This window comes from Culex pipiens, chromosome 3 (assembly GCF_016801865.2).
Source record: "Culex pipiens pallens isolate TS chromosome 3, TS_CPP_V2, whole genome shotgun sequence".
Classification (NCBI taxonomy): Eukaryota; Metazoa; Arthropoda; class Insecta; order Diptera; family Culicidae; genus Culex; species Culex pipiens.
The window spans coordinates 41,475,307-41,487,931 of record NC_068939.1 but is presented as its reverse complement, the minus strand read 5'-3'; the positions used below and the strand labels follow the sequence as shown (position 1 = coordinate 41,487,931).

The 12,625-nt window shown below is 40.9% G+C and overlaps 1 protein-coding gene across 2 annotated transcripts in view; it reads left to right on the top strand.

Moving 5' to 3' along the window:
• The first annotated feature begins 948 nt into the window (after nt 1-948).
• Nucleotides 949-12,625, top strand: part of LOC120412386 (probable serine/threonine-protein kinase DDB_G0272282) — a 31,039-nt gene continuing 19,362 nt past the window's right edge. Inside the window, exons 1-2 of one of the 2 annotated variants that reach the window (XM_039572823.2) lie at nt 949-1,103; nt 8,867-9,290. In XM_039572823.2, the coding sequence (XP_039428757.1) occupies nt 9,174-9,290 (117 nt within the window). In that variant the 5' untranslated portion in view covers nt 949-1,103; nt 8,867-9,173. Of the gene's footprint in view, nt 1,104-8,745; nt 8,767-8,866; nt 9,291-12,625 lie in introns of those variants that run through there. The other variant, XM_052709585.1, reaches the window with a different exon arrangement.

Genomic DNA, 12,625 nt, shown 5'->3' with positions numbered 1-12,625 from the left:
CGCGGCTCCTGCCGGAGTCTGTTTGTCCTTCTTCCATGCTGGCGGCTTCGGCTTGGACGCCTGCTGCCTCGACTGGATGAACTGCGCACGTTTGGGACAGCTGCGGTCCAGACCCTCGTGGGATCCAGAGCAGTTGACACACTTCTTGGCTTGCGTTTCTTCTGCTTTGTATTTTTCCGTGCTGTGGGCACCCCCACAGCTGCTGCACTTTGGCTTGAGATGGCAGTTACTGGTTCCGTGACCGAACTGCAAGTAGTTCTTGCACTGGGTCACGTGCGGTTCTTTGTTCCGGTAGGCCACCCACCGGACGACGACTGATCCCACTTTCTTTACCTTGCTACTCAACTCCTTCAAATTGGTGTGCCCCTTGGGGAAGAGCACGATGAAAGGCGTCTCATCGATGGCGGGAAGCTGCTGCTTCCGCCTGATGGCGTGTACTGCCAAGACGTCCAGCTGATGTTCCGTCTTGAGCAGCTCCTTGACGTAATCCGGTTCCGCGTTCGGGAGACCTCGCATTACTACCCGGTGCGGTCTCGCACTGCGCTTTCCGTGCGTGTAGAACTGCACCTTGTTCTTCTTCAGGTGGGCTTGCACCGTGCCGAAGTCGTCGCTCGAGAAGCACGTAATTTTGGTGCCGTACCGCGTTAGTTTGTGTTCCGGCTGGACATCACATGTCGACATCACCTTCGCAAGGCGGGCGAAGCTCGTTTCTTTCACCACCAGCGGCGGCTGCTTCTTCTCCCCGGCCGACTTGCCGGGTGCTGGTACCACGGGGGTAGTTTTTTCTGCTGCTAGGTTCGCATTGTTGTTGTTGTTGCTCTTCTCCGCTAGCGGGCTGAATTCGCAAAATAGTTCTAGCTGTCAAAATGCTTATGCGTCCTTTTCAAATGTTGCTCCAGAAGTCATGTATTTTCTTCAAACTTAACTGGCAACCCTGATAGCCAGCACGGGCGCGCTCTCACTCACACAAACACAACATGACAGAACTGCCACAGCCAGAGACCATCCAGCGCCAGCCAGCCAGCCAAAATCCAAAATAAAAGTGTCTTCAAATGAAATGAACGCCAATAGTGAGCTGCCTGCATTAAATCGCTTTATTATTGGTAAATATCGTGCCGAAACCGTTTGAAAAAGTGTTCCGCGGGTGGCCGGGAGTCGCGGGCATCGATTGCCGGTAGTGTCCGGTCGGGGTTCGCGCCGGAACGACCCGAAATTACGGTTCAATCTACTTCCGTTTTGCCAGCTCGCGACGGAAACGGAATGTCCCTTGGAGGAGCTGCAAGCAAGAGAGAGAGTTGGCTTAGCGCTCGAGTTGGTTTCGTTGCCACAGGGGCGAAATACAGGGAAAAAAAAGAGGTTCAGTGAGCTCAGCTTAGCCAAGTGTTGTGGAGTGTGTGCAAGAATGTGAAGAAACTGGCAAGATGGAGAAATTTGGTTTGTTGTGTTGCTGTTGCCTCCCCGCGAAGGTCGCCAAGGAATCTGCAGAACGGATGGCGGAGGTTTACGTGGTGGGGGTGTAAGCAGGGACGCAGTAATTAGTGGGTTGACCTGTTGGTGCTGGTAAAAGTGCGAGGGCAGTTATTTTACTCCAGTAGATTTCACCTCCAGTAGATCATTTGAGTATAGAATAGCTCAGGAAGTGGATTATCCTTGAGCAGAAGGAACCTGAAGTTGTTGACTTCCAGTGCTTGTGGCCCAGAGGTTAATTTATGAGTCATAGCTGTGTTGTGACTATCTACTACTGGTTAGAACTATCGTTGTGATTGTACTAATTTGAGCTTAACGTTTGGGAAGTCGCGTATTTTGGACTCTCTTACAAGTGTCCTCACAAAGTGAGTATTCTCACGCAACTGCCGGAAAGTTATATTCAAATATTTATTATGATCAAACCTATACTGAAAAAATTAATCAATCATTATAAACGCAACGTACACAACACAATAAAACCGTTACAAATACATATTTTGTAAAGTTTATGTATTTTATTTTTATATAAAAACAAGCTCTTCCCGGCAAACTTCGTCCTGCCTTTTTTTGGTTTCCTGACGTTTCTTGCTTGTTTGCTAATTTAGCCTCCTGCGATCAAAATTTGATTTTACGCATATTTTCCCATACAATCTGCAGATTTTCAGGAATCGGTTCCAGAGTGGCCAAAGTTGTCACTTTTTGGCGTAAGAACCTTCCTTGGGCTTATACGAACCCAACGCAACAAAGAGCACCTCGATCCGACGCTCCGTATTGAACTGATTCGCGTTCGAACAAAACCGTCGAAATTTTTTATATATATAGAAGAAGAGAAGATTGAAATAACAAAAGCCATGGTATTCACATTTTAATGAAAAAGGGTTTTAAAATGCAATTTACACCTGCCCAGTTGTATTGCAATCATTGGTTTTCAAAATATCTAAGTATTGACGATCTTTTTTGTTTCAGCCGAAAAGAAAACTTTTTGCATTACTGTGCAACGAAATTTCACAAAAAATTAAAATATTTTTAAACGAACCTTAACATGTTAAAAATGTTAATAAACACAGGGGAAAATATAATTTGAATTGTTTTTTTTTTTTTCTCAAAAACTAAGCAAATTTCCATTGTTTTACCAGTAAAGAACATTTAAAGGACGTGCAGATTACCAATCTAAAGCATTTTTTAAAAGTTGGTATGAAAAAAGAAGGATTTTTTCCATTATTAGTTCGTCTATAAAAGTCTCCATGCATTTTCGACAGCTGTCCATTAGGGCGTCCCAAAAAAAAATGAAAAGTTGTCAAAACTTTGGTGTTCACCCCTAGAATGATAGATTAGGATGTCAGGAACAACGTTTCCATATAACAAAAAAAATAGTTTACAGCTCGCGCGGAGCTTAATGAAAAAAGTGCCTTTTTCGAGTATTTTTCAGAAATGCGCGTATCAAACGTACTAAAGTCATTCAAATTTGATCGCTTGCGGCTTCAAGTTAGTTTAATGTCCTCTGAACAAATTCCTGTACAGACCTAGTTCATAAAAGCTTGTGTTTGAGCATGGTAGGGCGTTTCAGGGAGAGAAAATTGTATTTTTAGTGAAAAAATTTCATAAATCACTCCGCAAAACGAGCCAATAAAATTTGCAACCAAAACAAATGCCTGCAGCTTGTACGAAATTTCACGGAGAACATTTTCCTTTTTTTAACATTTCATTTAGGTCCACGCAAAGCCGAGATATTTGCATTTTAGTGAGCAAAAGTGACAAATTTTCAAAATTCTTATTTAATAATAAGCGTTTTTAGCGTAAAACATTGGCTACTATGATTACAAACGGAAAGGCATATATTTTTGATGTTTTTATTTTATAACATTTCATGAAAAAAACATGAAAATTTATCACAAAGTGACGTAACCGACATATTTATAAGTACTGTTCTCTGGTCTTCTCGATATGCACAAATTAAGCTCGAATGGGTAATTATTTTTGAAAAATAAGTTTTTATTTAAATGAACTTATTTCATTCCGGTGGAATCGCTTCAAGCCTTCTCCTAGGTTCGAGCAGAAACCTGCAATAGAGACCACAAAAGACCCGGGGGTCGTTAATGTGGATGGCTTGATTTTTTTTTTTAATTGTTTTATATATTATTCTATTCAGAAATTTTAACTTAAAAAAAGCTTGCAATGATATCACCCTGGGCCTTGTAAAATCAAGGGCATGATTTGATCCTAGTGCATTTGTTAAAATTTGGGTATACATTCTCTTTTATAAGCACTATGGACACCACTTCATGCTACGAGAACTCGCTTTGCCGCAGCCCCAGGGCTTAAGCGTCGACCGGTAAGCTGTCTTCGTGAACTAGGTAGTTCTCCGATAGTGAAAATATCACAATTGCACAAGAAACCGCTGCTTCTGTGACTTTTTCACTATCACAATGTGGGTTTTGGGTTGAGACTTCAGGATATTACAATTGTTACGCTTACGCACAACAGTAAGAGAAGCCTCTTCTAAGCATTATATAATAAATAATTCAATTAATCACTCAAACAAAAACGTTTTTTTTGTAATCTTAATGTTGGTGTTAGTTTAGGAATTGGTATTTTGATAAAAGTGTTTTTTTTTTTTATTCAGGCGCTAAGAATAGTTGGTTTTATTTGTAACTTTTAGGTTGTTTAATAATTCCAGACCGACAGTTCTTTGTAAGCGAGTTTCAGTGATGCTATCAGAATCTCTGATTTCAATTTTAGTGATATACTAACCATTCTGAATTGTCATAAAATCTGTTGAACTAACGGTTTTCAGATTATGGTTGTATCGACCATTGTTGCGAATCGAGGATCTACTCGAGTTTTGACGATCGAATGGAGCCTAACATTGCAAAAGGACACATAGGTTTTGTGAACAGGAGTGTATTGCTTTCACTCAAATGACAGTTTACATAAGGTATGATAGGGAAGGTGGCAGTGCGTGGCCGAATGGTTACGCTGTTCGCTTTGTAAGCGGATGATTCTGGGTTCGATTCCCATCTGCTCCAACCTTCCATCGGATGAGGAAGTAAAATGTCGGTCCCGGCCTTGGTTGTTAGTCCGTTAAGTCATTCCAGGTGTAGGAGTCGTCTCCATGCCATAAGTACAAACAACACACCAAACCAAGCCTACTCCGGTGGAATCGCTGGCGGCGGTTGGACTCGCAATCCAAAGGTCGTCAGTTCAAACACTGGGGTGGAAGGTTCCTTGGAGTAGAAAGAGGTTTGGGTGCTCTCCCCATTCAAGCCTTCGGACTCCTAGGTTCGAGCTGTTACTTGCAATAGAGACCACAAAAGACCCGGGGGTCGTTAATGTGGATGGTTTGATTTTTTTTTTTTGATGATAGGGATACTAGCCCGGGTCAAAAAAAATAAAATTGCTCAAATCAAAAATTATATGAGATTGCCCGAAAGAGTACTCGAAATGGGGCCTCCAGCCCAAATTTCAGCCCATTTGGTTGAAAATTGGCTTGCCTTGAGCAGGAACAAGTTTAAATGGGAATTAACCCGTAAAACTTGAGCAATTGGGTACATTGCTCTGTACAAGTCTGTCGTTGAAATTTAACGACTTTTGCATACCATGGGGTCCAAGGGGATGGTCTGGGAAACAATTCTTCTGAAGGGTGCAAGATGATCCGAGGCCTCTAATCTTGCCTAGAAGCAGATTCATTCCGGCGTCGCCGAAATTCTCATGGTCCCAGCAAAATGTACAGGGATAAATCAAAGCACACTAAGAAGGCTGCCTCGATCAGAGGACGCCACATGTCAATCAGCCACCACGTGGCAGGAGGATTTCTCCAATTTTGGCTTTAAAAGTGGTTCTGTCAATGTTACAACATTTTATTTAGTCAGATATTTGTGCAAAAACACTTTATAAACGTCAAATATCATTTTAAACTCCAATTTCCAGATACCCTCCTGCCACGCGGTGGCTGATTGACATGTGGCGTCCTCTGATCGAGGCAGCCTTCTTAGTGTGCTTTGATTTATCCCTGCACCCAAAGGAAAAATATATCTCAAAATCTGCAACATTGGATTTGCTGCAGAAAATGTCATATTTTATAACATTTTTTGCAGCAAGCCCGTAGATCATTTTTGCCCGCGTGTAAAAATTTCAGCGATCGGCAGTTCTCACCAACACATATAATGCTGGCCCGTCCCTGAGCAACACTTCAGAGAGAAGATTATGTTGGTGCTCTTTCAATCTCATTTCATCAAGCGTCCATGGCGCGGTGGTAGCGTGTCGGATCAATAACCAAGAACTTTGTGATTCAATTTTCGTTCTGTTAAGGTTTTTTTGTGAAATACAATCAAAAAGCTGTCGGTAATGTCGATAATTGTCGGTAACGGGCAAAAATGTCATACCCCTATATCGCAAAAAATGCATGAGGACAGATTTCATGCAGATTCTGATATACTTTCATGCCGCCATGCATCACAATCATGCGACTGCCAGTTGGGTGTGTACATTTTGCTGGGACCATGAGAATTTCGGCGACGCCGGAATGAATCTGCTTCTAGGCAAGATTAGAGGCCTCGGATCATCTTGCACCCTTCAGAAGAATTGTTTCCCAGACCATCCCCTTGGACCCCATGGTATGCAAAAGTCGTTAAATTTCAACGACAGACTTGTACAGAGCAATGTACCCAATTGCTCAAGTTTTACGGGTTAATTCCCATTTAAACTTGTTCCTGCTCAAGGCAAGCCAATTTTCAACCAAATGGGCTGAAATTTGGGCTGGAGGCCCCATTTCGAGTACTCTTTCGGGCAATCTCATATACTTTTTGATTTGAGCAATTTTATTTTTTTTGACCCGGGCTAAGGGATACACTCTTGTTTGCAGAGCTTCTGTGCCCTAATGAAATGGCAGGCAGGGTCTTCTTTACTACGAGTGTTAAACTTGTAAAGAATGAACTGTTCATTTATGTTCATTGGTTTTGGAAGCGGCAAGACAGGTTTAAAAAACGTAAAGGAATGTTTGGCTTTGCAATTAAAATTTCGGGGATTTGAGATTCAAGTTACTTTTAGACAGTTTTGTTTAGGTTGTTTATTCAAGTTAGTTTTCCGTAAATGATTAATTGGACTTAAATAATTAGTTGAACCGGTCGAAGTGTACCATTTCATTAGCAGTTCTGCTTCTAGTTGTTATGTTCGACTAGACTACTGACGGACGCGACAGGACGGGGCCCAGAAAAAAGGCCTCAAGATTTATATTCCCTAGACAAGTTAGTTTTCATCTTTCGATTTCCAGCATTTTTTTTAAATTTCCTTTAAATTTGAAATACATCATAGGTTTCCTTTGTATAAATCTCCGATTAGTTACATTTTCTTATTTAATTAACTAATACTTAAATTCCTTCCGGGCCTTTTTACTTTGAATCAAAATTTCAGATTTTCTTTATTCAGTGTTAAACTTAGATACCGTAACTGCTGAAGTCATCCAAGTTCTTACTACTCACACCTACACTAATTTTCTTTCACCTTCCCCCTCCCGATCTCCTATAACTTCCGGTGGTGTTCATTTTGTATGCAATACTAGTTCGGCCACTACCCTTTTTTACACAAGAAACCGGACATGGACTGACTTGAGGCCGCGTCCCCAACCTTGCTCCGTAAAACGAAAACGAAACGAAAAAGCTTGCAATGATATCAGGGTATGATTTGTAATCGGAAACGATTAAAATACAATTTTGAACAAAACAAAATGAAAATAAAACAGATAAACATATTTTTGAAAGTTATCTTTGTTTTTCTTTTTTAAATCAAGATATATGAAACTTAATCGCCACACTAGTTGCTATGTTTGTTCAATTTTAAAGAACCTTATTGAAAATAATTTTATAATAAAACGTTACTTAATCCACCCTTAGGTGGTTGGTGCCTTCCTCACACTCAAAGGATGATATCCAAAATAGACACAAAAGGGCGGTGTTTTTAGTGTTTCATCCATTTGACTCATTATTCATACCACTAGATTGGGTAGTCAGATCTTCATATTGCTTATGTGCTTACAACTTATGATAGGGTAGTCAGATCTCTAATCCAATTCGTACTCGTTGAAAAGTTCTCCAACGATAGGTTGCATGAGAGATCCGGACAACGTTTTCAAAATATCTGAGATCCGGCCTCCAAATAGTGCATAAATAGCACTTAAGTGCTTATAACTTTTGATAGGGTTGTCAGATCTTCAATGTTTTTGACACGTCTTTCAAATACCTTTCTAAAAATATATAGCATGATGGGTTTTCTTACAAAAACCACCCTTTTTACAATCTTTCGAACTTTAGTCAAAATTGTTTTTTTAAGCATATTGAAGTACTTAACTAAACTGCATCATGTTTATTAACGGATCGAATGAGGCCAAAATGGACAAAATCGGTTTAGCCAGTCTCGAGATAATCGAGTGACAATTTTTTGATCAACATCCCACCACGCACACAGACATTTGCTCAGAATTTGATAGGTATACATGAAGGTGGGTCTAGGAGGTCTTATTGAGAAGTTCATTTTTCGAGTTATTTAAACCCTTTCTCAGTGAGGTGAGGAAGTCAAAAAGTGTTGCCTTTTCAACTCTTATCAAACATTCCGGCCCGCCACTGCTTCAGAAAAATGAGTTCTGGCCCGCAGGGCCAAAAGGTTGGGCACCCCTGTATAAGGGTGTAGGTCATCCTTGCGGCCGAACAAAAAAAAACGGGTCCAATAATTTTGGCCAAGAAGGTCAAGCCAAGGAAATTTTGAGCCCGATCGGAGAAAATGGAACTGCTGTATATTAATGTGAGGAAGGCACCAACCACCTTAAGGTGGATTAAGTAACGTACACATTTGATTGACTTTTTAATTATATGAAATTTGAAATCTGTAGTGTAATGGCTCATCTATATGTATTTGATAGATTTAGTTACACGTTAGAAGACACGTTGTAGACGTTTTAACCGATTTTATTTTCAATATTGAGGGATATCGTGATATCAATTTAATCCAATGCAAAATACTAAAAACAAAAATATTGGCCGAATTGAATAAGCCAAGCAAACAGTCAACCCAACTACGATCCACTCCCTCGCGAGCCACACACACGCACCGAAAAATCCGCTTTGTCCATTTCCAGTTTTCCTCTTGGCCAGCAGCAGCATCCACATCAACAAACACACACACACTCCTCCGCACACACCATCACTGTCTCAGACGGCCCGTTCAAGATACATAGGTCCCAGTTTTCCCGGTTGCCGCTCGTACGGACATTGCGCCTCGATCATGATCGTCGTCGTCCCTTTCCGCGGTGTAATTTTCTGTTTATTTCTTTTGCTCCAGTGATTCGCGCGCTCTTCCCAACACTTCTCTCTCATTCGTGTGTCTTATAACTCTTTACTTTTTTTTGCAGACCACTTGAGTTGTTTTGTTTCGCAAATTCCGACTCCACCGGTGAAAGCAACATCAGCAGCAAGACCAGCAACAACAACAACAACCAAGGGCAAAACTACCAACTCGTCGTCGATCGAGGTGATCAGCTTCAGCGGCAAGAGACGGCGGAAGTCGACGACGCGGGTGGTGGCCGGAGGAGCGCGGTGGTGGTGGCGGCGTGACGACCAGCGGAAGGTGGTGGTTCACCAAAGCAGAGCGCAAAATCAGCAAGAAGAGACCAAGAAGAAGGTGGTCCCCGGGGGAAGCAGCTGGGGGAGGAGCAGGAGATGTTTGCGGAGAAGCTGCTCGCAAGCGTCGCCAAAACGGATATGATGGCGGCGGCGGCCAACAGCCGAAGTGACACGGAGGACCTGCTGTTCGAGCAGTTGGTACCGGTCGGGATGGTGAGTAGCATGACTCTGGCTAGTCTCGTTTTAGTCGTTCGTTTATACTTTATTTTGCTGTCTTGATTCGCGTATGAACTCTCTCATAACGAATCAACGCAGAAGAAGGTGTTGTGTTGCAGATCGGGCCCGAGGGTTTCGTTTCCGTTTGCTGTTGCTCTCGCGCTATGTTCGCTGTGGCGTTTAGTGTAGCAGACTTGAAAATGTTATTTTGTCGGTTTTGTTTTTTTTGCTCCGACCTCCGTTTCCTCTGCAGATGGTTGTGTTGTGTTGTGCAGGCGCGCAACACTACTAACCGGGATGTGACGTGATGAATTTGAGCTAATTGAGACGTTTTCTTTTTTATTTTAAATGCCACAACTAATAAGTTTTGTAATTTAAACTTTCAAAATTATGGTCAGTTTAACCAATGAGCAATTCCAGCGCAAATAAGGAATTTTTTTGATACTTTAGTACCCGACCATCTCCGATTTCAATGAAAATTTGTAGAAATGTTATCCTAGGCTTATATAAACTATTTTGTGCATTGCACTAGAAAATGACATGTGAAAAGGGCGTAAGTAATTTAAATATGTATGTATTTCGCAATATAAAAGAAACTATAACTCGAAGCCGTTGCATCGAATCAGAAGTGGTCAAAGACAAACTTGTAGGAAATTGGAAATTGGCTTTCTGAAAAAATACACTAAAAGAAAAGTACACGCCACTTCTGTGAGATTTATTGATTTTTAAGTTTAAAAGTTAAATTTTAAGGCGATGTTACGATTTTTTTTCGTTCATTTTTTTTGTTGAAATAGCCTAAGATGTTACAAAAAGACTCACGAAAAATGCAGGATGGTATGTCTCTCCTAAAAAATACAAAAATCAGTTACTAAAACTGTTTTTTTAAGTGGTCGTTAAAATGTTCAAAAACCGATAATGAGAATCGATTCCCTAGACAATTTTACTTCCCCATCCGATGGGATGTTGGAGCAGATGGAAATCGAACCCATGATCTTCCGCTTACAAAGCGGACACCTTAACCATTCGGCCAAGCCTGCTGCCAGACATCACCTTAAAATTTAACTTTTAAACTTAAAAATCAATAAATCTCACAGAAGTGGCGTATATTTTTCTTTCAGTGTATTTTTTTTTCAGAAAGCCCGTCCAATTTTCTACAAGTTTGTCTTTGACCACTTTCTCATACGATGCATCGGCTTCGATTTATAAGTAATTTTTAAATTACAAAATACAAAAAATATTTGAATAACTAACGCCCTTCAAAATGTTATTTTCGAGTACAATTGGCTCCATACACACAAAAATGGCTTATATAGGATAACTAGGATAACATGTCTACAAAGTTTCAATGAAATCGGAGAGGGTCGGGTACAAAAGTACCTACTAGGGAAGCGGTTTTTGTTATCCGGATAATTTTTAAATCAGTTTAAAAAATAGAAAACATTGCAAATTTATAACTTTTTTCTTGTAGGGTGGTCAGAAATTATCATCTAAACCAAGCCCCAATAGTGTACGGATATTTAAAATAGTCAATTCATGATATTCGTAAAAGTAGCACTATCCGGATAATTATCCGGATAGTTCTATCCGTCTTTATAAACCCCAGAAAAAATACCCTGAAATCCGTGAAACGAGAAAGTTTGGTTCAGTTTAGCTTTACTACCTATTTCCTGCTATTTTGGTTAGTTAGAAACATATGTAAAAAAAGTATTTACACCCCTTGGGCACTATGCACATTTTGTGATGAAACATGTAAACAATTTAAAGTTTGACAGAAACCTAGTACTACGTTTTGTTCAGAAACTCATGCCGAACATTTTGCTATAAAAAGCTCATGAAAAGATGATTTCCATAAAAAGTTATATAACAAATACTATTACAGAAATCAAAAAAGGTGCAAAAAAAGTTTGTACACCTTTTGAAAAATTAACATAAATAATTTTATTTGTTGACAAATCACCATGAATTCAGTCTCCCAAATCCAAATAGGCATCCTTGAGTGATTAAAAAATAATTTGGATTGAATATAAAGTTTACTAACTACTTAGTGTAAAAGTTTATATAACTCTGGAAGTTCTATATAAAACTTATCTAAACTTAATTTTGCAAACTTTCAATTCAACTAAATGTCAATATATTACCATAGAATTGCAAAATTAGCATTTTGGAGTGGGTATAACACCGTTTTGGGGGTCTTTGTATCGATAGAATAGATTTTTCGTTGGAATTTTGTACCAACCCGGAATTACGTCGTCGGAAAATCCGCCGGCATCCGAAAAAACCGGGTCCTACGATTCTCAAGGTTCTTTCCCGATGTGGGCTTCGGATCGGGCATTTATGGCAGTTCTGTGGAGGCATGAAATGTGGGTGTCGGCGGTAAATAACAACAGGTGTAAATACTGTGCATATAGGTAAGTGGGATGTTCCTTCGGTGGTTCAATTAGGACGTTTGTAACTTGACAGGGGGCCTGGTGGACATCAAACGATAAACTGAACAAAATCGTGTGGGCCGAGGGTGGGGTAAAATAAGTGGGGGTGGACCTGAATTTCATTGAGGTATGGAAATCTAATGATCGGAATTTTGTTGACAGGTCCGTGCCAACCTATGGTGGACGAATGGTTTCGGGTTTCGCCTCCTTTGCGGGGAATTGGAATGGGCGGTCTTCGAAGGGGGGCTGGTCTTAGGGGGTTGGGATGTGGGTGGCTGCTTAGTTGGTGGTTTGGGGCGTTTTGTGATATTAAATACGGTTTGAGCTTCACGTGGCGCTTCTAGCAGGTGATATTCTTGGATCTATTCCTTTGGCGCGCTGCCCAAAATTCTGTCCTCATGTATCGCTTGTAATTCTGCCCTGCCGGAGCGCGTTTTGGGGCAACTGCAGCCAGTCGCTATTGATGCCTGTTCAGTGCAAAGGGATAAACACCGCAAAGATATTTGGCTACGCCACAAAAAGATTAATTGTCTTGACAGACCCGCGCGGCCAAAATAATAGATGGCGGGGAAGAGATTGTAAAATGACACGGTAAAATATTGTCAGCGCGGTGGGTTTTTAGCGGAGACAAGGCGCAACATGAGCTCATGGTTTGGTGGTGACCTCTTTGGATTGGATTCAGCCACTTGGACCGAGATTGTGGGGTCGGGGGGAGTGAGAGGGTTTGGTGGTGTTGTTCTGGGGCTGTTTTTTGGGGATTCTCGTTACTTGTATGGACGGGGTTGATGGTGGACGGGGGCGGATGTAGATTTAGGTATTTAATTATTATTTTTATTTTAATTATTTATTTTTTTTATGGGCCAACCGGCGGGGAAGTGGCCATATAGGTTGATCTTGGGTATTCGT